General features: G+C 27.7%; 1 protein-coding gene across 4 annotated transcripts in view; it reads right to left on the bottom strand.

Annotated features, from left to right (window-relative positions):
- Positions 1 to 25,202, bottom strand: part of Jupiter (microtubule-associated protein Jupiter) — a 44,382-nt gene that overhangs the window by 14,427 nt on the left and 4,753 nt on the right. Inside the window, exons 1-2 of one of the 4 annotated variants that reach the window (XM_074249093.1) lie at positions 2,113 to 2,262; positions 1,814 to 2,016 (exon numbers count right to left, since the gene is read on the bottom strand). The exons of 1 other annotated variant lie outside the window; for it this stretch is intronic. In XM_074249093.1, coding sequence (XP_074105194.1) covers positions 1,814 to 1,875 — 62 coding nt within the window. In that variant the 5' untranslated portion in view covers positions 1,876 to 2,016; positions 2,113 to 2,262. Of the gene's footprint in view, positions 1 to 1,813; positions 2,017 to 2,112; positions 2,263 to 25,202 lie in introns of those variants that run through there. 2 more of the 4 variants (XM_074249096.1, XM_074249094.1) reach the window with 2 other exon arrangements.

Raw genomic sequence — 25,202 nt, 5'->3', positions numbered from 1 at the left:
GTTGTAATTTATTGAGCGAATTTTGAAATATGACATTAGTAAGTCTATAAATAATACGAATTAATGCAATAAAGAAACTACTGTTTAATTTAAAAACAGAGTCTGCTTTATACAGCGAATAATAGCGAACAACACTCGATGTGAATATATGATCGAGTAAAAACAAAATTGAGGCCGATAGTGATCAATAATCTTTTGAAAAAAAATAATGAAATAAACTAGAATGTGAATTATAACGATATTAACAAGAGCGATAATATAAAAAAAAAAAACAATAATGTTTCTGGTTGAATAGAATATTTACCGTTGCAAAATTTATGCTTTATGTTCTCTTTTTCATTACCTAGTATATTTAATCTTACTTATTTTTAATTAACCTTTAAATGCTGTAAAGCATAATACGAGTACTACAAGGTAAGCAGTTGATAACAAAGTTACAGAAGATAATAATGGTTAGCTGACCGTTACTAGAATAGGCAAAGTAACCGATAACTCATAGACTCAAGTGTGCACGAGGTAAAGTCACGCTTTCTAAGCCCACACAAGATTCTTTGAAGATCGAGTTGAGTTGTTGCGAGGAGAGCTCCTTCTTTTCTTATTCCACTCCAACTCGGATGAGATCTATAACGTCTTTTTCTCAGATTTCATCCTGTTAATCTAACTTACTTTCCTGTATAAAAGAAGCCGCCGAAAATCTTACAACATACCTATTAATGTATACCATAAACTGTATCTTTAACACTTTCTTCTTTTTCCTGAGTTTATATCATTATTTTTATCTAATTAAATACCTTTTTTGCATTAATGATATTCAATCGTTAGATAAGATTCAATTGTTTAAGGAAAAAAATTATTATTTAAATTTCATCAGAAAAAAATTATTTTAATTTATGCAAACGATTTTCGGCTTTTAATAAATTTTTTTTTTAAATTATAATTTAATTTATTCTTTAAATTATAGAATTTATTTAAGTTAATTAATCAAAAAAAATAAATAAATTAGTAAAACTTGATTTAAATGAAATATTTGAGGGTTTTTTTAAATATTAATGATTTAATTTAAAATGACATTAATTATAATTTCAGAAAAATAGTCACTAAAGATTTCGACAGGTTCTATATCATCAATACACTTATATGACACCCATTTAAAGATAAAAGGTTTTCATTATTCATTTAAAAATATCAAGGCTTGGGTCTCATTAGATTTATGACTTAATCAGTCAAGCAATTGAGTCGTTGAAAAAAAACAAAAGGTTTTTTTTTCCCAATATTTTCTCAAACAACAAAAATACTTGACTGAATAATTTGAAAATAAATGAGAAAATTCTTCACAAACATGAAATATTCGAGTGGTTTTATTCTATAAATGTTAATGATTCAATTAAAAATAAAATTTGTTACGGCTACAAAGGACAAGAAAATCATTAAAAATAAGTAGAAAAAGTTTTTTTAGAGATAAAAAAAAAAGTAACTGTAATTTAAAGGAGCCACTTTTAAGCATTTCAAATCATGAGTCATCAAAAATTAAATTAAAAAAATTTTTAGTAATAATTGAAATGACATGTGACCCTTAAATAAAATAATCCGTACTACGCCCAATTACGAGCGCATGGACTTATGATTTTTGTCCGATTAGACCGAATGTGTTTTGTCAACCGTACAAACTTGACATTTGTTTTGTAGGAGTACAAAAGGTCATTGACGCATTGATCAATAAAAATTTTTGGTTTTTGTTCTTTGAGACTCCATAATCAACAGAAAAAAATGGGTGGCGAAATAAAATGAATAATAGCCTTATAAAATAAATTACCTTTTCTTTCCATAACCGACATTGTCGAGTTCAATGTGTCTGTATGCAGCGTAAGTGGCCATGTCCGACCGTACACGTATTTAATCCCTGATACACCCCCTAAAGCTTAATAAATATTTTATCTTCTCCTTCGCTCGCCTGTGCGCGTTGTCACTCGGTTTAGAATTTTATCTCACCCTTTGATCCACTCTACTAAAATTCAACTGAGTATTTTTGTATCCAATAAAATTGTTGATTAGAAAAAATTGAATTAAAAAAAAAAAATTAGGCTTTTAATCTAAAAAAATTTTGAATCTTACTTTAAAATGGATGTTTTATGTTTTAACACACTAGTACACTGAATTAAAGCAGGATAATTAAATTAATAATTAAACTGTTGTTTAAAGAGAGTAAGAGAACTTTATTGCGACGAGCTGTAACGCGATCAAGAGACTGGCAGTCGGATTGAAACACCAGCCGGTATATAACGCCACTACTCGTCGTAGCCTTCCTTCCTTCTCTTCTTCAGCGACATCGCTGGCGCCCTCTGCTACTCCAAACCACCCCCGTAGAGCTAAATGTTGGATCTGTCGTACATTCACCTCAATCAATACATTACTCGTAAATCTATTCGTTTTTTTCTCACACGTAATTTTTCTTTTTACAATTATTTTTTATAATTACTCTCTACTATAAATATTTATCACCGATTTATTTAAACAATCTAATTCTTTAGCTGAGCACGTTCTTAAGACATTCATTTTCTAATGAAGAATTTTTCAGCAAATATATTAGATTGAGTAGAGAAGATCTAGTGATTTATTACTGTCATCAATAATAGATAAAATATTTAAAAAATGATTTTAATTAAAGAAAAAAATTGCTCATGAACTTGAACTATCGATCAATGTGACGCAAATTCTACTGCGATGCTGGAAGCACAAGTTGACGCAGGTCAAGGACTGGAGAACACAAAGCTCAGATGCTGGGTCCTCAGCGAAACGCTTATTTTTATTCCGTATATTTTTGTTATAATCTTTTAAAAATTGATTAATTTTTGTCATTTTTTTTTTTGTAAAATATATCTATCATAAATTTCTGTCATTTTTTCTTACATTTTTACCTGAACATTTAAATCATTATATTTTATATATTCATATATTCTGTTGTATTTACTTTGACACGCGTAACTAGTACAGTGATTTAAAAAAAAGGTTACGGAAAGATTTAAGTTAAAATCTTTTTTATCTAGATTTTGTAATAATTTTCAGATAAATAAAAACTTTTATTTCAAAACGAAGGTTTGGGAGCACACTTGAGTATTTTACTTACAAATAAGTCTTTGAATAAAATTAATGAATAAAATTAGCTGGAATGTAAAGTAAGTGAAAAGAAAAGTGGCAGGTTTAAGTCGGTCGTGACTACTGAATAGAATGCCTTGATTATCTTCTGTACACTTGACACTTGCGGTTTGAATAAATAAATTCTCCTATAAATAACAAGTCTATGACTCGATATTGTATATACATTATGGTTTAAATTGGTTTAACGTGGTTACGATTTCGAATGAAAAAATTTAATAAAATACGTACTAGATATATAAGAATTAAAAGTTTGAATTATTGAAACGTATCGACAGAAAATTGAATCTAAAATTGTTGGAGCGTTAATTTTTACTGGTTGATCAACAAAGTTTCCATCAACAAAGTCTTCAAAAAAAAATAATTTTTTACTCATTTTTGGTAATTAACTTTTTTCTATATTTTTATTCTTAAAAAAATAAATTTTTAATTATAAAAAGTGATGAAAATTTATTTGAAATAAAACAAAAATATTTACAAAATAAGTCGATAATTGTAACAAAACTTTTAAAGTTTTTTCGCGAATCTGTCAATTAAAGTCGAGTAAATGCTAGCGAATTTACAAGAGTTGAGATTATATTTTATATGAAATAAGATCACTAAAGGGACAAGAAATATCTAACGAGACAGTTGAGGGAAGAACGTAAAGAAAAATTGAATATATATGTGTGAGGAAGTTCTATAAGTACAAAGCTGATAGGTATATATATATATATACATCTAAAAGTTTTCACAGCGGGAAAAGAGTATCCCGGAAGGGAACTGTGGTTCTCAGCAGATAGACAGACATCGAAATTTTTAAAATAACAAATTTATTTTTCTTTAAGCGCATAAATTTGTTTTATTTTTCATTCTTACTCTTGAGCTCTCAATTCACCTTTTTTTCCATCAACTTTTATTTTATTATTTAAACTTCCTTCTGCGTCTCCTAAAACGAGAATGGCGAGAAACGCCTTAGAACATATAGATATCACGAAGCAGTGGTCTGTTGAACGGACAAATAACAAAGAAAAAATAACTAGTAGTACTGAAATACCGCGGACTCTAACATTAGATACAGACTCGCGTTCTAGACACGGAATTTCATTATTATTGCAGGCAATTCGCTATGTGTTATTTTTGAATCATTTTTGTGTATTCCTATTTTTTTTATGAATGCTTTAAAGGTTTTAATAATTATTTGAAAATATTTGTACCTTGAAGTAATGATAATACTAGTTAATTGTAGTCATTATGTCACCGCTGAGAATTACGAATTATGAATAGAAAATCTTGGGGTTTTTTTCGATATTCATAATTCCATTTTATGTATAATTTGGGTACTTTTGAAATAAATAAAAAAAATAATATTGCTATTGCAGGATCAATTACTAATAATTTAATGGAAAATGTAGCGGGATAAATCTATAAACTTTTGAAAACTCCTCCGAAAACTTAATATAATAAATTGATTATCATCAAAAATTTACTGAGAGCAAAATTCTTCTTAAAATAAAAATATTCTCGTCACAAAATTTTCCTTGTTCTCTTAATTGTTTAAATGATAAATTATAGTACAAATATTTGCTGTTACAAAATTTTTCTGTTTTTTTTTTTTTTTTTTTATTGATTAATATTTGATTAATGTTCACATGTGCAAAACAAAATAAATTAATTAACCAATGGCATTTAGCGCGAAATTTGAATCTATTTAGAACTACTCCAAAAAAGAAAAAGTAATTTTTCTGTGTCATTGATTTCAGATAAAAATTGTGACTTCCATAAAATATGAAAAAATTCTCATAAATATATTTATAAAATAACCTGATAGTTTTAATAAATAACATTAATTTTTTATACCTTAAAAAAATTAATGAAAATCAGCATGAGGTGTTGATAGGTAAGAATTTTCAATAAATCTGTCACAAATTGATTTTTCTTACAAAAAGAAATAAGATAAATATCGATAAAATATAATCAATATATCATTTGTAGATTTAATAATTCCAGTTTGACGAATAGAAGTGAAAGTTACTGAAACTAAAAAATTTTTTTCCATTGAAACATCGACTCCTCGTAGAGAGCAGCCTAGAGATCCGTCTGGCTACGCTTGACCGGAAGAACTTGGCGCTCGAATGAGCAAAGTCATCTCGACCACGAACTGTGGGATATATACAAGGTATTTTTACACGACGAGCCGCCTTTAAATCAGTGTCCGAGAGTGAATATCACTGATAAAAGATCATAGATAATGCTTAGGTAGGGTAGCCGAGAGAAAAAGAGAGATGGAAAAAGATTACATACATGAAGGTTTGGCGAAAGTTTGTAATTAATTTACCAGTTAAAAATATTATTTCATTTTTTTACTTCACTATTTTATAAAAATTTAATTTAATTAATTTGATAAATATAAATTTTATTTTAATTATATAAATGAATTAATAATTTAAAGCACCAGTGTAATAAATAATAATCTTTGATTTTTTGTCTATAGAATAAAGCTTGATGTTAATAATCTGCAATAAATTATTAGGTTAATGAAAGTACATTTTCTGTATATGAAAACGATGTAAGAAATAAGAAGAGTTATTCATCAAATATATGCTGGAATTTTTTACGACTTTGATTAATAGTTTTATAAAATTTTGATATCTTTAAAGTAACGCTAGCGTGATAAAAAAATTGATACAATCAAAAAAAGAAAAGGAAACTCCGATATTACGCAACGTAACTATAAAATCAGAATCCAGTGAAACATGAGGCGATGAACGTCGCATTAATGACGATCATCATAACTCGTAAGTTGTCGAGATGGCGGAAACTTTTTGCTTGAGATGAGACAGTGGCCTCGGGTATACATCCAAGTGATTCTTGTAGTAGAAAACCACAAGTGTGGCTTTGAACATAATGATTAACGTACGATCTACTTAAACATTATTTATATCTTTTATCTCATCTAAATGTATAAAATAGATACATACACAATATAATGTACATATAGATACATAAATTTATAAATAATCGACGAAATAATAATCCTTTAGAAGATTATGTTTACTGAAAAATAAGAAAAACTACTTGATTTAAGAGAAATATTCTTGATCCAAGAAAATTATTTTGAAGAGAACCTCACATCTCGGTTCAGAAAGTTCTTGTCTTGAGGCTTGTTTTTTTGGATTGAAAAACTTTACAAATTCGATCAAGAGCATATTATCTTCGTGAAGTAAAATTAAATTCTTCATTCAAAAACACTATTCTCAAAAACTAAGAATAATTTGATTTTCTTTTAAGAATTTTATATTCTTGGTTTAAGGTAGTATCTTCGATTAAAGATTTACTGTTCAGAATTTGATGAAATTTGACATTAGTAAATTATAGTAAGATAATAAGCCTACTAAATTTTTGAAAAGCTAAAAGAACGAGTAAAAAAGTATTGTACTTTTAAATTTTTAGGGTTTAAAATTGGATTTTAAGGAAAATTACAGTTTTTATTATATTCTACAAAAAGTATCGTTCAAATTTCAATAAAAATCGAGAAAATGAGAGTAAATAACATATTAAATATTTTTTATAATCAAAAGTTAAGTTAAGGAGCATAAAAACTTTCAAAAATTTTCCTTGTTAATCTTTCTCTAATGCGACTTTGAATAAGAAAATCAACGACGGAAATCAAATAAGACTTTGTATAGAACATTTGACACTTGTGTTATCTGTGATACTACCTGAAGAAAAAGTTGTAAGGAAATAATCAAAGAATACTTGGAAAACAAAAAAAAATATTTGATTTCAACCCATTCTTATACTTATTTTTAAAGGTTTAGAAAACAATAGCAATCCAAAATTTTTGGTATTCTTGAAAAAACAACTTGGCAGTTTTTTTAATTAATGTTATTGCCTATGTTAATTCAAGAAAAAAACATTTTTATGCAAAACAAAGTTTATCTTTTTTTTTTCTTTTCTTCTAAGAGTTTAATATTTTTAATTAAAAAGTGAATTTTCAAAATTCAGATAATTAAAGAGAATATTTTTCTTAAATAAAATATTTTTTTTTCAGTGTTGGGTAAACTTGATTTAGCTTCAGTTTAAATTCTCTTTTTATAGATACATCTTCCCATAACTGCAAAATATAACTTAAAGTCTTTCCTTGCAGACTTTGTGTAGCTGATAGTATAAAGAATGTTTATCAAACAAACCACCATGTGCTCCGCTGAAATTATCTTTCCTCAATAACATCAGTAACTATTTTAGTTAGATTTTTTAAATTTATTTTTGTAATTTACTCTCTTCAGTTGACAGTAAAGTGTATATAAAGACAGAGCTGAAGCACGATGCCTTTGTATCAAATATTTTGTTATGTGTTTATAAATTCAAACAGAGTACGTGCAATGCGTAAAGGATGAGAAAGATGATTAACATGGTGTTCATTTTTTGACATTTATTTTCACTTTTAGATATTTAACCAATATAGTGACAAAGAAATTCGATTCTCGAGGAGCTGAGGAATCACGGTTGGTGACACCAACCAGTTCAACAACAACTCAACAGTATCTTCGATGTCGTTGTACGCTCGTAGTATAGTATTGCTTCAGCAGTGACACAGGAAGAAATGGATCGCTGAATAGCCTTGAAGAATCAAAGATAATAATAAGGCAATACAAGTTGATGCAATTTACATCCGGTTTAATATTTTGTCTCACGATAAAGAATTATCAAAATTAAAGGCCTCATTGTTGCTATGATTATATCACTAACCAAATAACACATCATTTTATGTTATTCAATGTATGATTATTCTTGATAATCATTATCATCATCATCATCATTATTATTATTATCAAGACTCAAATAAAATTGAAGCCAAACCTTTGACTTTCATTAACCTTCAAGCTAAAAGAATATGTCGCAGATTCTTAGACACGTGGTATGACTGTGGGTGTGGATTAATCATGAAGTTTATAAACAACCAAATATATTGAAACAGAATTCATTCATTATCATCATTATCATCGTATTGACATTTTCAAAAGCAGTTTGCAATTTTTAATATTTTAATTTAAAATTGGAATAATTGCTCAATGCTAAAAAATAAGACATTTAAATGCTTTTCTTTCTAGTGTCTTTACCTTGTCTCTCTTCTGTTTTTTTTGCTCTCAAAATTATCTTCAAAACGATTGTTTTGAATATTTTACTGCACGGAAAAAAGAAAACTTGAAAAATTACAGTATAAAATGTAAAATTGGTCGCGTCGTAATCAAAACTAAAAAAATTACAATTTGAAATAACATTTTTCTAAATTCAATTTTTTAATTTAATATTCAGAGCTTTCAATATAAAGATTATATTCTACAATGGAATTCTTATAAAATCTGTAATAATTACAATCTGAAACTGTAATTTTTCCAGTTTTCATCACGAAGAGCCACGATGCATTATATATAATATACATATACAGTAATTTTTCGAGCTTTTTTTTTTCCGTGTGGTAATTTGAAGGACGTTTGTATTGCATTTAATAAATCGAATTTAAATATATATACTTGACGTCGGAAGATGTGCTAGATTTTTTTAGAGCAGTTTTACACAAAGCCGCGGATTCTGCACATTTTCTGGTACTTCAGATGAGAGCGAGTCGACCCAGAAGCAGCTATTCCAGCTAAAAATCGATAAAAGCGACATTGCAGGGGCTAAACTGCAGTATCGCGGTGAGGAAGAGTGAGAGGAAAATATTTTTCATCGATTGTATGTAGGTAAAATGCATGTGGGTGTAAATATTTATAGAAATAGATTTAAAAATGAGTTTAGCTTTTGAGTTATGTATCGAGTAAGAATTTTAGAGGTGTTGCAGAAAACGTTTAAGTAAAATAGTGAATGCCACTTTGATGATATGTTCTGATAAATATAAGTTGAAAGGAATTCATAAGATACCTGTATACTTTTTTTACAACTTTATGAGAAAGCTCCATGAGAGTTGATCAAGCGACGTTTCCGACGAAGATCGATAGTAAAGTTGTTCTGATCTACTTGTGGTCAGGTGGAATTTCATCTGTCCTCTACTCATCTGTCAAGACTTCTCTTCTCTGTACATAGCACATTTTAAGAGTAAGAATATAAGAATATACCATGGAAGCATAAACCTTTGAAATATTGCAACTAATGGTGACGTTAATAAATAAAATTAGCGCGAGTTAAGTTTAACTCCCGTTGCGATCTTATTAAATTGAAGAGCTAGTTATTCGCAATCAGGAATTTAAATTATGTACGAAAAATAAAAAATCCTCTTTTACATCTAACGGATATTGTAATAATAAATTTATAAATAGAAGAAAAAAGAATACGATGCAAAAGCCTAGCTATTGTGATTCGAGAATAGAAAGTTATCTGTGAAACGGTGAAAAGGTGAAAATAAAACAGATTAGATTGTAACAACTGATCTAGTACTTTAGCTGATTGGATTTAACAATGAATAGGAATAATAAAAAATAAATTTAAATTTAAATTATGTTGATCAGTAAACGTGTTAAGTCAGGCGTGAATACCAACTATTCAATCAATCGATGAGTAGTCTCTTTCTTTTGTTTTCCTTTCTCTTATATTATGTATTAACTTTGCACTTACACTGGTTCATTTACATTTATCCAATTGTTATTACATTAACTATCTTGTCATTTACAAATCCATCTGTAACATTTATTATTATTATTTTATCAAATGTACATTTGATAACTTTATGTTGAATGGTGAGAGAATAAATATTTATAAGGATAACAGCAGTAACTATAATTATTAATTTTATAGACTAATTGATTAGTATATAATTTTATAGATTAAATAGTGAAATTATTCCATAAAATTAATCCCAAATTAATACTGAAATCAGCCGACATCTGTAAATTTTTTAAAATTTTTATTACAAATTACAAATAAATTATAAAAAAAAATATTTTTTTTTTTTTTTAATCTACACTTGTAATTTTTTTTCAATTTCTAGATGTGGAGTTTATTTATAAAAATTTTTTCGTCATAATTTAATTGTCATAATAATCCAAAAAATTGACAGATTGCAATATCAATATCATTTAGACGGACACAAACCTCTAAATTAAAATACATGTAAGTCGTAAAGTTAATCATAGACGGAAAGAACAAGATGACACTGGATATCATCCAAGATTATACTCAGTGATATCTATGGTGAAAAAAATTTCAGATAGTGGCTAGAAAAATCTAGATTATACTGCGTGATATTTGAATTATACTCATTATAATCTGGATTATACTAGCTACTATCTAAATTTTTTTTTACTCAATATAATCTGGGATGATATCCAGTGTCATCTTGTTCTTTCCGTGTAGATCGAAACTCGCAAAAAACGGGCCACGATTCATTATTGGTCAAAATTAAGATACGCGCGTAGCGCGCTATTCAAATTTCTAGTACAATTTAAAAAAAAAAAATTCAATAATGAAAAAATTACTGTATACGAATAATAAAAAGTAGAACTTATCGAATTTTAAATGTCTAGTAAATATAAGAAAATTATTGCGTGATGTTTATCGTTGAATGTATACTCGAAGAAATTTCTTCGAGTGTAATTCACACAAGCAGTAAAATCTTCAGTCTATCTTTCAATATAGCTCTGTTCTGACCGTTTATAAACGTTCAAGTACCCAGAGGATTTATAGAACGCGCATGACTAAAATAGGTTTTTTCTGGCAAGTATTGGTTTGTGTAGTTCACTGACTCGATATTCAATAAGTGCAACAACAAACAAAAACAACCACATCAATAAAAAACCACTACAAGCTAACTAAAATAATTGTAACAAATAACATAAACTTAAAATTGGTTTCAATGGAGTTAATAATTCCAAAACACTATTTTCAATGACGTGAGAGAAGCTTTCACATCCAACGACTATTTGCGTGATGTACTTTGGCATTATTGCATTAATCACCTTATAACACGCTTCACATTGGACGGAAGAAAATAACAGATAGAGAAAGAGAGATGAGTAAGAAGATATCAGTTGAATTGTGTAAAGATTGGCCTGTTTATTATATTTCCGCGCTCAGTTTAATTCAGGAAATACCATCCAATTATTTACTTTATGTTGCTTAACTTTTTTTCATTTTGTGACCCTTTTTTATATTCTTTCTTTATCACAATATCCATTTGCCCAATTAAACACCGTTATAAAATGATAAATTAATCTTTTTTTGTCTACGATGTATTTTCAAAATTCTAGTTCTAAAACCACAGACAAATTACTGCCATGTGAACATTTACTAGCTCAGAAATGAATATATACTATTCTTCTTTTTTTTTTTCTTCACCAACAATTACTTACGGTGGAAAAACTATTTAATTACATATAATAATATTACATTCATAATGAAACCATTTTCATTGATTTTTATCTTTAGTTGAATATAAAGTGGTCAATTAAAAATATTTTAAAGCGAAGAAAATAACTTCTCGCCGCTAATTATTTGTAATAACTATCACTCTAAATAATTCCCAATTTTTATGATAAATTATTTTAAAATGTGATAATACAATTTTTTTTCAATTAATAAATAATTACTATACATTCAAGCTCTATAATTTTTTTAATTTTTTTGAGAAACTCAAGCTAAAGTTTAAATTAAGTCCAATTATCGTAAAAAAAAATTAAAATAAGTAGAGCATGAAAAAATAGCTTGACGTTATTAATGAGGCTTATATTTTATCAAAATTAAAAATCCATGGAATTTCTATTATATGTTTTTTATGTCAAATACCGTTAAACATTTAATACGACCAAAAAATAAAAATAGGTCTTAAAAAAAGAAAAGTACGAACAATTCATATGTAATTAATCCTTTTCTCTGATTTAAATTTTCTTTAGTAAAATAAAACACATTACAAGTATAATAGGATGACTAACAAAATATACACTGTAAGGATCATTAAAAGAATTTTCGTTTAAATTTTTCTTATTTAAAAGGTACAGTAATATGTCTAACCATCTGGTCTAGTGGTCATACATTAACGATACTCGCTGCACGCATACTGATGGGTCAGGTTGATAAAATAAATAGTAAACTGGACACAATATTAATTATCACACTGATCGATTTTAATCCCATTGACAACGACAAACACGTGCGTTTAGTCATACTTTGTTTAGATCTAACAGTGAAGGATCGCGGAGATTGAATTAATAGTTGAAAGCTGTAATTGAGGATAATTTTATTCCCAACACATTAAGTGTTAAATGGTTAAAAAAATTTTTCAATTATACACAACAAGATTAATTGAAAACGCATATGTATATGAAGAGCAAGTATAGTAGGGTTTAATGCTAATCTCGACGGACACATAGCGATTTCTACGTTCAATGAATAACCAAGCATCAAATCATTAGACTAAGAAAATCTTTCTTAACGAAAAAAATAATAAATAATTGACAAAGATTTTTTTTTCTTTATTAGTTGTTACGGATGGTTCAATGACACGAGCTAAATTTGATCTTAAATCTTATTTTTTTTTTTATAATCTATCTAAGTAATTTAACATGGTTGGATCGTTTATAATTATACCGTAACTACGGAAGCAAATATATATTTCAGATATTACAATATGTTATGTCGGACTCAACGTCCGACATTTTTATTTTATAACAAATAGAATTTAATTATTCATAAATAATTTTATGTTCTTACAACTAATTACATACATTTATTTTATTTTTAAAATTTTGTTATCTTCAAATTTATCAATAGCATTTTCAAAAGAAACTTATTTGAAAAATTTAGTTTAGTTGGGCCTGACCATACTAAGGGATTTGAGCCTGAACAAATACCCTAATGGAATTTTAAACTTTGTCGAGATCCGAAATAGAAGTTTTCGATAACAAAATAAATGTATATATAAACAATAGTTTAAATAAAATAAAAGTAAATAATGATAAAAGAAAAAAATAAAAAGGATTGTTATAATAATTCTAGTATCAACAAAAAAAAAATATATGTTGATAATTTAAGGAACAAAATTTAATAACTATAATTTAAGTTTAAACAAAAAAAAATAAATAAATGTTTTCTTTTATTTTCAAATAAAATAACGACTTAAATAAAAAGAAAAATTTAGATCTAAAAAACTAATGATAATTTGTAATCTATGCACAAATTAATTTTTATCTAACTAATTTAATATAAAAATTTGGTCACAGTAAATAATTTAATGTAAAATAATACACATGTATGTCTTTGTCTATGCATAAATGCGCTTACGTATACACAAACACATAGATGTATAATAGAGCATAAGAGTAAAGGAGAAGCGATATTGTACTCTGACCCAAGTAGAGGGGACTCATGCAACATTATAGAAAAATCTAAGAGAGAGGGCAAGGGCTCAAGGAAATAGAAAAATAATTGGACATTATTTCTCCCATCTAGTAAAAATAAGTAACGCCCTAAAATTCGACACCTTTACGATTTTTCAACAAAAATATCTCTCGTTGTCCTGACGTCCTAGTGTTAACATCGAAAAAGTTTTTATAAGTTTCAATGAAACCACGCGTCAGATTAAAAAAAAAAAAACAATTGTTAGTAAAGTAAATTTCAATTATGTAAAGAAACGGCAAGTTTCTTTACATAAGTGTTCATTTAAGTAAGTTCTTAATTGAGATTTTTATGTTTGTTTTAATAATTCAAATCTTTGTATGATAATTTTATAATATATTTATTAAATTGAATTCATTTTCTTATATTATAAACATCAACTCCTTCCCATAAAGCTTCAGATCCTTATCTATTAGCCTAACGGCTGGGATAAAAATAATTAAATTTTAGTTGCGTTTTCGACATAACAAATAAGAAAAAACTTCGAGGCGGCATTGAAAAGTCTATGAGCTTTCTTTCTTTCGTGTAAGAATAATAAATATAATTTTTGAAGTAACATTTGATGAATTAACGATTTTTTTTGTTGAGATGTTTAGTAAGTTCAAGTAATACTTATCCAGAATAAATAAAAAATATCAAATTGAAGTAATTTTGGTTGGTAATCTTTTATGAAACGATGAAAAGTTTTAAGTGGCACGGTGCCAGGCTACATCACAAACGTGCAGACGTAAATCCGGAAATAGGTGGTTCTATCTCCCGTCTGCTCTCTCGCGTCTCTGGTTATGTGTAATTACGAGAACCCTCTGGTACATCCTTTTATTCCTTCTCTTTTCTTATTTGTTGTCGTGCATTAACCGTGTAAGGAACGTGCGCGTTCTAGTCTTTGCGTCCGCGCGTTACGTGATTTTCTTTTAGACATGATAAGATGAAGGCAAAGAATGCCTGATGATGTTCATGATGTTGATGATAATAATACTAATAAAAATCATAATGATAATGATGAATGATGATTATGATAAAGTTAATCATCCACTTGATATTTTGATACTTGTAGCACCGCAATATTTTAATAACCTCGTTGGAAGATATGCAGTAATTAATCGTGACCAGTGTAATAATATTAAAGGTAGGATAAGTGTACTGCTAAGAAGATTATTATTAGTTGTTGTTGAGTATCGTTACACACAGGATGCGAGAAAAAAATGATGCAACGATAATAATCTTATTAGGAACGAGTCCCGCTCCATTAAATCACTGAGGAAGTTTAGTTTGTACAAGCCTGCCACTTGGCAATTGCAATGCATTTCCCGTTGTCACGGACCAAAAGAGCCAGACTGAATTTTTGATGACATCCGTACTTTTTTTCACTTTTATTCTGTTTACTGTTTAATTTTTACTTTTTCAGCAATATTTAGTTAACATTACACACATTCTTTAACCTGAAATATATTTATAAGAATATATAGACATTATATAAAGTCGCAGACTTATATATCATAGTAACATGAATTCATTCAATGAATCACATCATAACAGTCGGTGAGACATAGCTAAAGTCCCAATCGAATCTTCTCATCGTATTAAAAGCATGTAATCGATGTTTGCACCTTTGAGGTCAACGCACCGATATATTAAACTTGCAAGTTAACTTGCTGCTGTTTCTATATCATATATATATATGAATGGTGAAGAATTATTTATCGAGCAACAGTTAACAGTTGGCGTCGAGTTGAAGCTAAGAAACGCAAGCAAGCGTTAACTTTCTTACAGATAATAATCGATAAAAATGATCCTTCATACCTTATTTAAAATTTTATAACTTAAAATCTCAACTATTTAAATTTACTTACATTTAAATAGCTGACAAATAAATATGCCAATCATTATTACTGTCATTTATATTTGTATACCTCAACTAACACACTTTGGCTTATAGTCCGATCATATGGTTACTTATACGTATTATATTTAATACACTCTGATGAATCAGGAAGTACTTACCTGAAACAAAAAAAAAGAAAATTATTAATAACGTATTATTAATAAGTTAAATTACATACATTTTTTTTATTTTTTTAGAAGTAATTAAATAATAAGAAAAAGAAAGTATTTTTCGAGCCATAAAATTCAAACAAAAGTACATTTGTCTGATTTCTTAATTGTCAAGACAAACTTTTCATTTTAACACTAAAAAAATATAAAGTGACTTGGAAACACGTTAATTCTCACCTAGCAAGAAGTCATGAATGCGTGAAAGAAGTGAGAAAGATTTAAACACAAGTACCCAGTATATATTAATAATAATATTGTTATCTTTTACTTTTTTTTTTCTGACTCTCTTCCCTCTGTGAATAAACTCAAGATTCATTGAGGACACAAACGGAAGAATGAAATATATAAAACATTTATAAATGAAGAAAATCTTGACACGATGGTCGGATACATTAACGAGTTTGCGCTATATTCAGTCTCACACAGATAGATAGTTATTATGTCCAGTTATCATATATATATATAGCTCATGTGTGCTGTAATATTTTGCGTTATAACAACCTGATATGGAAATAAGTTTCGTAATAATCTTAGTATTTATACGTTCTCATGGTATACTAAGTAATAGCATGTAACTAATGTTATTTGAAGGGAAAAAAAATTTATTTAAGTAAATAATTATTTCAAAATTCATTATTTATTAAACGGTTTAGTGTTACTTTAAAAAGACACAATTTGGAGAATATATATAAATATTATCTGACAATTGTATAGTGTTGGAATTTAAAGATTTATCGTTGTTTTATTATTGTCCTAAACTCTCGATGCGTTACGGGCCGAGTTTAATTAGGAAGAGCATCGTCAGGTCAGGTTCTTTATAAAGACTCGTTAAGATTTCATATTATATTGTTTTAGATTAATAGAGATGGTTAATATTTCTAAAAGACTCATTAATCATCATCCCACTTAACGTAATTGAAGAAAAAATTTCTTTCGAGTTTGCATTATATGGCAAGAAAGAGTATTCATTAAAAGTTTCCATAATAAATTATTTTTAAATAATTATTAATTTAATCTGTTATATATTATTATTATTAAAAATGAAAATATCTGTTTTTATTGTTTATAAAAAAAATTTTTTTTATAAAATATATAAATAAAATTTATACGTTAAGATAAACATATGAAAGGTGTAATTGTAATTCAGACGATTATGTATAATTAATGTTTTTTAATGACGTTGAGTGGTGAAAGCATTCACCACTTGTGTGAAAAAAGGACAAAAAAATAGTTAAAATTAATGTTAAAGAATAATGTAAGTATGAGACAAAAGTAGAGAACATTAAAAATAAGAAGACTGCGAAAAATCGTATGCACACCGGAGCATGATTCCGGCTACCGGCACTTTTATATATATTATAAATACAAGCCCACCGAGTTGTCTCGCTCACTCCTTTCCGTGCACATTGACTCTAGGGACTGTTCAGCGAGAATTTTATCACGTATACAAGACAACTATGTCTGAGCACGTGAGACCTATCATGGGCTCGTCAGGAAGCTTGTGAAAAAGCACGCAGTTCGGATATGACATGTAAGAAATTTTTCAACATTAACCGAGTGGATAAAAAATAACTTGATAATTATTCACTTAAGTCTTAAGATCTTTAACGCTTGTTCGATCACCCATACTAATTTAATTAATTTCATACTATATAAATAAGCCTTTGTAACCTTAACTGTCTTCTCACTTTATTAACTGAGCACTTATTAATTGCAGATTAACACGTGCGTTAACTTATCATGTCAGTTTATCGCGATATATAATGAGCGAAAAAAAAATATTGAATTTAAAAGGAAACATTTTTTTTAACGACAATCATCTGGAAGAGATTATTATAGTTGAAGAGAAATAAACAAGCTAATGATTTAAATAATATACACACAAAGCTTTGATGCAAGAAAGAGCTTTTCGTAAGAGGGAAGTCGCAGTTTGCAATTGGACACCAGACAGTCTGTTTAATGATTGTAGATTCGAATTGAATTTAATAAACTTCATTTGTTGTTAAATGATAAGTTAGACAGACTGCATGATGGTGAAAATAATAATGGATACTAGAAATAGTAAAGTGAATTCTCAGACTGTGAAAACAGACCGTTTAATTTGCGTCACTTTTTATTGGGGCACTTTAAAAGATCATTGATAAAATACCGAGAGAAATACCTTTATTTTGTTTTTAAGTAAGCCGAGAAGAAATTATTTCCGTGTTTTAAGTAATCATTCAACGCCCTCGTTTACTTACGAATAATTAACGATAAACATATCCTTTGAGATTATTTTATGTTGAATGGAATTGTAATTTAATACATTTTAATGTTAATGAGTTAATTATTTTAAAAACTTTTTTTTATTTCCGCTGATCAAATGATTAACGAAATTAGGGTGACACTGTTACCTTAATCACAATTCAAATACGTTATAAACTTATTTATGAATATAATTAACCTCTATTAACTTTGCTATTGTTTGATGTCGAACATTTATTTTTTAATTTAAAAAAATTAATTTTTATGATTAAATTAATATTAGGTTGTTCAAACTTTAGTTTTCTCTTCATTTGTTAGCAAAGTTTTTCGAATCCATTTTAAGGGATATTCTAGTTTAGAATTCTCAGAAAATCATTTTTTTTGCATATTTCTAAAGTTCAAACGTTTAAAAATATGTCCTTCAAACTCAATCGATTTACATTAAATAATTGAACCTTCTCTGTATATTACTTTATCGTCCCTTAGCGGAATTACTGAAAAATTTCAATCTTTGCTATTTTCTTTAAAATTTTTAAATGTCAAAAAAAACAGACAAAAATCTTTTTTTCAATTTTCACCATTTTGCAAAAAAATGATTTTCTTACTTTTGCCGTGTTGGGCCATTTCAAGATCTTTACTGATTTAGAATATAACTTTCTTTGTTTTAAATGACTAAAAGAGTAAGAATCATGTACGTGAGAACACGCGACATTTTGTTAAAAAAAAGTCACATTTTCAAAACCTACGAATTTTTTTTTTTAATTTATTTAGAAATCATTTATGCATCTAATTTATCATTTGTGAGCCTTAAAAATATCTTAAGAAGCTCTTAATTTAACCTAAATTTTACTGCATTTTTTCGAGTTAAACATACCAATTTTTTAAAGGTTGACGAGCCATTTATTTTGGACTTTACCAGTCTGTAAATTTTTGGATTTCGAATTTTGTGGTTCATTTTTTTTTTTTTTTTAAATAGATGGTAAAAATATTATTCCTTGTTTAATGAATACACTTGAAAAAACGCCTAAAATTTGTGCCTCTAGACTAGAATTCCTGAAATTGTAATTTAATACATTTTAATGTTAATGAGTTAATTATTTTAAAAACTTTTTTTTATTTCCGCTGATCAAAAAAGTATATTTCTAATGTATTTGATTTCAAATTTGTGATAAATTACAACAAGCAAGTAGCAAATCGCAACAAGAATGATCCCTAATTTGATAATTAATTTCCGTATTAGAATTAAAAATCTATTTTCTCATATTAGGTGGAGCTGAAAGAACACATTTTAAAATCGATAATCATTTTTGATCAATAAATCATTTGTTTTGTCATTGACAAAATTATGTTAATTTAATAGCGTTGCGGATTATTACAATGAATGTTAAGATAATTGTGAACACCGAAACTTCATGCTACTCTAGATGTACATTGCGTGGGCAGAACTTGTTCCCATTATCAAAAAGAAAGTACACGTTCCCTGAGTCATTGGGTGCAGCATATATGTATATGTTTGTATGTATGTATGTATATATAAAATACATACTTGTGTACATCAACTTATGGTGAAGATATTGTTTGCTTTAACATTCTCAAGTGAAATATCCACAAATATGCTTGTTAATTAATATGAAATATCCTTGACATTGAAAATTATCGTTTTCTAAGACTACTGATTGAAATAAGTATTAGTTCAGATGCTTCTGATTAGAGTGTACTAATAATTTAAATGACACAAGCAAGATGTTTAACGAAATTGTTCACTGCAACCGTAAATATGCATGTGGAGCGTATGACTTTTAACGTCTGCACTTATGCGGTAAATCAAACAGTATTAACCACGTATTTCCTCATTACGTGCACAGTTAACCGGGTGTGGCGTATGGTAGTAAAATTCTCAGGGCTTGGAATGTATAAATGTCTTCTTGTATATGGTTTTACAAAGAACAAAGAAAAAGAATTCATTAAAAAATAAAAAATCTTGAGTGATTTAATGAAATGTTTGTTCTTCCAAGAAATAATTTTAACGAGAAACGAGTTTGAAAAAAAATAACGAAAAAAATTGTAAAGAAATGCAAAAGAGGCATTATCATTAAATAATTACCCAGAAAAACAGCTTTTAGGTATCTTTGTAAAAGTAAGCCCCAAGACATGTGACTTATATTATCGTAAAATAGCAGACATACAAGTACAGTCATCCGTGAAAATACTAACAAAACGTCATAAAAATTATAATAATGGTACAAAAAAATCTGTTACAGTAGTGGACGTATTATATAGATTGGCAAGTAAACGTGATAGTTATAAAAAAAATTAGAGTAATAATCAAGTATCTGAGACGAATGGAGATTTTATTTAATGTATGTTATTTTGAAACGACTGGCATATTGATACATACGTATAAGAATCCATAAACAAATCTACGTACCAATCAATTCACGGTTAACAGTCGGTACCAATTGCATTTTATTTGACTCTTTTTTGTTTGCATGAGTGACTAATAAAATTATTTAGTTATTTATTCAAATATATTCACGTCAAAATATAAATACATGTATTTTTTTTTTTTTTTCTTTAAATAATTTGTATTTTGTCTAAAGAAAAAAAAAATTTATATTTTTATGTGACAGCTGAGTCTAATTCAAAACAAATTCTAAAACAACTATATATAGGAAAATGTACAATATTAAAAACGATTTTAAAGAAATGATATTACTACATTGATAAAAAAATTAGATTCAAGAAAAAAATCTTGGACTAAGAAAATCATTTAAAAGAATTTAATACTCTTGTGTCAAGCCGAAAAATTTTCTTAGCCCAAAAAAATTTTTCTTTGATTAAAGACTATGAATTTCTTCAAAATGCTTTTGGCTCAACATTTTTTTTCTTGAATCGATTTAATTTTTTTTATCAGTGTGATTCATTTTTGAACGGAAGGAACTATTCAAATTTTGTTCAAATATAAAAAAATTAGATAAAATAATAAATTGAAAACAAGTTTATACGTCAGCATTGCCATTTTTGCGTACTTCTTGTACTTTTATTTCAACTTGGCATTAACCTTGAAATTATATCTCAAGTATAAATATATATATATTACATGTTGGTTTCCTCTGTTGAAGCCTTCTATTTTTTTTTTATATTCTATTTTTCGAGACATTATTTTTATTTTATATATGCAAGTATTACATTCGACTTTAGTGTTTGGCATGTTTCAAGACTACTAATATAAGCTATCATAAAAATAAAATATAAATAACGTTATAGGAGAGAAAAAGTATTATATAAAATTAGATCTTGAACTACTTAAGCTAAATAACTTATACTCGATAATTGCAAGTAATTAAAATTCTTCAATAACGATATAGTTAGTGTTCTGATGATTCGAAGAAATTATATAAAATCATAATTTTATAACTTAATTGGTATTTATTACTATTATTTATAATTACTTAGATTTTTAATTAATTCATAGAGCCGCTAATTAATTTTATTAAAAAGAAACTGTTAATTTCTGATTTTCATAATATATTTATTTTCTATTAAAAGTATCTTCAAAAAAAAATATTTCAAACAATTTTTTTAACTTTCGAGTAAATTTTTGTTGAAATCGAAATCAATTGACACAATGAATTTCTCTAAACATCCGACAGTATAAAAAGCATTATTGTCTTCTTTTTTGGTCTGGATATAAGAGAATGCATGAGAAGTAAATGCCTGTACACTCACAGACCTAGATGAATAGTTTCAGAATCGGCGAGACAAGAATCGACATTTAGCTATGTGATCCGACACGCGACTTTATATATACACACGCTTTACAATTCATTTCACTTATAATATCTATATATATATAAAAATTATATATTCATATATATATATATATATTATAATATAATTTATTATATATATATATATATATATATATATATATATATATATATATATATATATATATATATATATATATATATATATATATATATATATTTAATGTATAACGTGCAAATGACTTATCGATTGATATAAACTCGCGTGTTTACACTTGTCTTTATTCACTGTTAAGCTTAACTCTGTGATGAGGTCGTTACACATTTCTCTCTCTATGACGAATCGACTCTCTGTAATTTACATTTAATCTGGATCCATAAAATTATTTTTCATTCATATTAATTCCTCAACTAACATCATATATCATATTATAATGTAATGTAAATTACGAATTAATACAATCAGTCTTTAACAACAAAATCTTTGAAATGTTTCCTTAAAGATTACGAAAGTGAAAGAAAGACTAAAGAATTTAGTGAAATTACAAACATAATTGAACATTTTCATTTAAATTATTTATTATTTCAAAGTATAATAGCATTGAAAAACACAAACAACATTGAATCAACTGGCAAACAATAGTATGAACAAATGATAAAAGTCAAAAAGAGATATAGATAATGAAAAAATTTTCTATTCCCAAGGATTAATTTAATGCATGAACGAGTATATCGACAGCCAGCAGCCAATGCAAAAGACGAGATAACTCGTTTAACCCTTTTAACCTGAAGAATTAACAAGCTGGTGCTTCCGGCACGCGAGATCCTGTCACGAATTCTTCTTGGAGTGTGCCACTGATTTCTCGATTCCGAAGCATCCATCTCTCCACTTACCCCGTCATCAATTATGATTAATAAACTTAATTCTTAATTCATCAACTGACTTTATGAGATAAAATTCTCCATGTGATATTTAGTTCAATCGCATCGCGGCAATTATATAAAACAAAGAGACTGAAACGAACCTGGTTTTAAACCTCTGCGTGTCATCCTGTCCAGCCCACATTCTCACCCGGAAGCTCAAGAATAAGATTATTACTCAAGAGGAAGAAATAGAACAAGAGCAGCACTACCTCAATTCTCTCTCACCCTTATTTCAAAACCTAGTTGTCCTATTCGTCAGTTTCAGTTCCTGCTTCTGCTTTTGCTTTTGCTTATACTTTATTCTCTTCTTCAAAAGTTCACGAACCCTACGGGCACTTTTTCACTTCATATGCAGCACGCGATTGGGTCAAAAGGTTTCCTCCTTCACTTACAACTTCTTAGTTTTACAACAAAAAAAAAAACAATAATAATAATAATGAAATGAGGTGTACTTTGAAATAAAAACTTCTCTCCGTTTACCTAGGACGAAATTATCAGTGTTAAGAGCTTCTTGTTCCGGAGTTTGAAAGATACTGACCGGTTGAAAGAGACACCCGTACGTGGTACAACTGGTGTAGTGTAGTCACCAAAGGAACACCAGAGATCTTTCTTGTATCTTGTACTCGGGTGTGTGTATCGCGTGGTCGTGCGTCGTGAGAGTTGACTCAAGTTAATGTGTTCGTCGAGTCCTCCATGCATATATTTTTCTCTTGCTCTTTTCATTTCATTTTATTTCATTTCTTCTCGCCTCTGACAATATTATTATTATACATTCAATCATTCCGTCCTGCAACTAACTCCAACTCAAGAGGGCTACAGACTTGTTTTACTTTTTATCTCTCTTTCTCACTTGTTATTGTATACAAGCGGGAAATTTAAATATCAAATATTACGTTATCATTTCTAACTTACATGTAAATATTATCATTATCTTTAAGTTAATTATTTACTCGCAATCTACAGTCACTATCTGACTGTCGACAGTTATTAATTATGATTTTTCGATATTTTTAATCACAATAGGGTAAAAGTACCGTTTTTGCTCACTTTATATCTGAATTACTGTGTGAATATGTTTATAAATGTAAGAGTTTTAAAATTTTGGGAAAACACAATTTTTTGCAAATTCACTCACGTAAAATATTGAAATTCTCTAACTTCAAATATTTTTTATAAAAAAGTGAATACCGCTCGTTTATGTTATTTTTGTTAAAAAATACTTGCTATATCTTCAATTAATGATTTTCAGTTTTTTAAAACAACCCTAAGAAAAGTACGATTGATATTTAATAAAACGTTCGATTGAACGTCGGTCAGCATAGAGTTTGTATGTAAAATTTGCAAATTTTAAATGCTAATATTTTAAAATTTAGTGAAAACGGTTTTTTCTTGGAACCTCCTTAAAGAGCCCAAAAGCGCCCTTTCTACTCTAAACATATTTTGACTAACATTTTAATAAAATTTGAAAAATATATTAATGTATTGCTTATAGCATCAATCATTAAAACTAACAAAATATTTAAAACTCCTCCAAAAACAAAATAAAAAATTGATTATCACCAACTCTACAAATCGTTTTTAATATAAAAATATGCCCGTCACAAAATTTCCCTTATTCTCTTAATTAAATGAATTAATATGTGACATAATCACTTTTACATTTCCAAAAAATAAATAAATATTATCTAGCGCGAAATTTAAATCTACTGATAACTAATCCGAAAAGTTATAATAATAAATTAGCTATCTTAGAAAAACATACGAAACTTCGAAAAGGTACAAATTCAGATCAAGAACTTTTGAATGATAATAAATTTAACTAAAAAAAACTCATTTCATCATATAAATAAACCAGAGACATAATTTTCTTTATTTTCTCAATTCTGTGAATAGATTATCGATAAATTTATCATTATTTTATTTTTAAAATTATTATAGCAGAGGGTGATTTAGTTACGATGATGTGTTGAAGGTAAAAATTCATTATAAATGAAAAATTTTATTGGGACTCGAATCGTATTGCTGCGTAGGCATGAATCGTAGGTGTGCCTCCAGACGGGAAGTGGCAACCAATGGGTTATTTTCCAGAAGCTTTGTCATGGAACCAGACCTTTACCGAGTGGAGGCAATAGCCTTAAAAATGTAAACTTAAATATGGTATAGTAATGTTTCTTGTACATTACTTGCCGATACGATGAATAACAAGATAACCACGTCGATACATTTGATGACTTGAATTTATAAAATAACAATCGATAGTCACTTTTATCACATGTCAATCAGTCTCTTGTTATTATATTTATCATTTATCATATATTCGAATGCATGTATGATTTCTACATGATTTCTCATTTATATTCTGATTCACAAGTATGAAACAATCAATTGAAGATAATGTAAGTCAAGTTAATAGACAATAGGATAATTTCAAGACTATAACCGCAAATGTTAAGTATCGGAAATGTTCATAATATTCTTTTCGTACTGCCTGTAATGTTATTCGTAGATAAAAGTGAATAATTGAAGATATGAAAAAAAGATTCGTTTGTTGCTAAATTTATCTAATATTTTTTTTTTGACTCACTTCCGTATTCCATTCTTAAAATAAAGTTTGGGGGCATTGTACATTAAATTACGTGATGACTAATTTTGATTATAATCGTGCAGTACAGTAATAACAGTAACTTGAAA

Source organism: Cotesia typhae, unplaced genomic scaffold (genome assembly GCF_013202065.1).
Source record: "Cotesia typhae breed Kobodo isofemale line unplaced genomic scaffold, CoteBio_Ctyphae contig_5, whole genome shotgun sequence".
NCBI lineage: Eukaryota > Metazoa > Arthropoda > Insecta > Hymenoptera > Braconidae > Cotesia > Cotesia typhae.
This window is presented reverse-complemented; position numbering and strand designations above follow the sequence as displayed.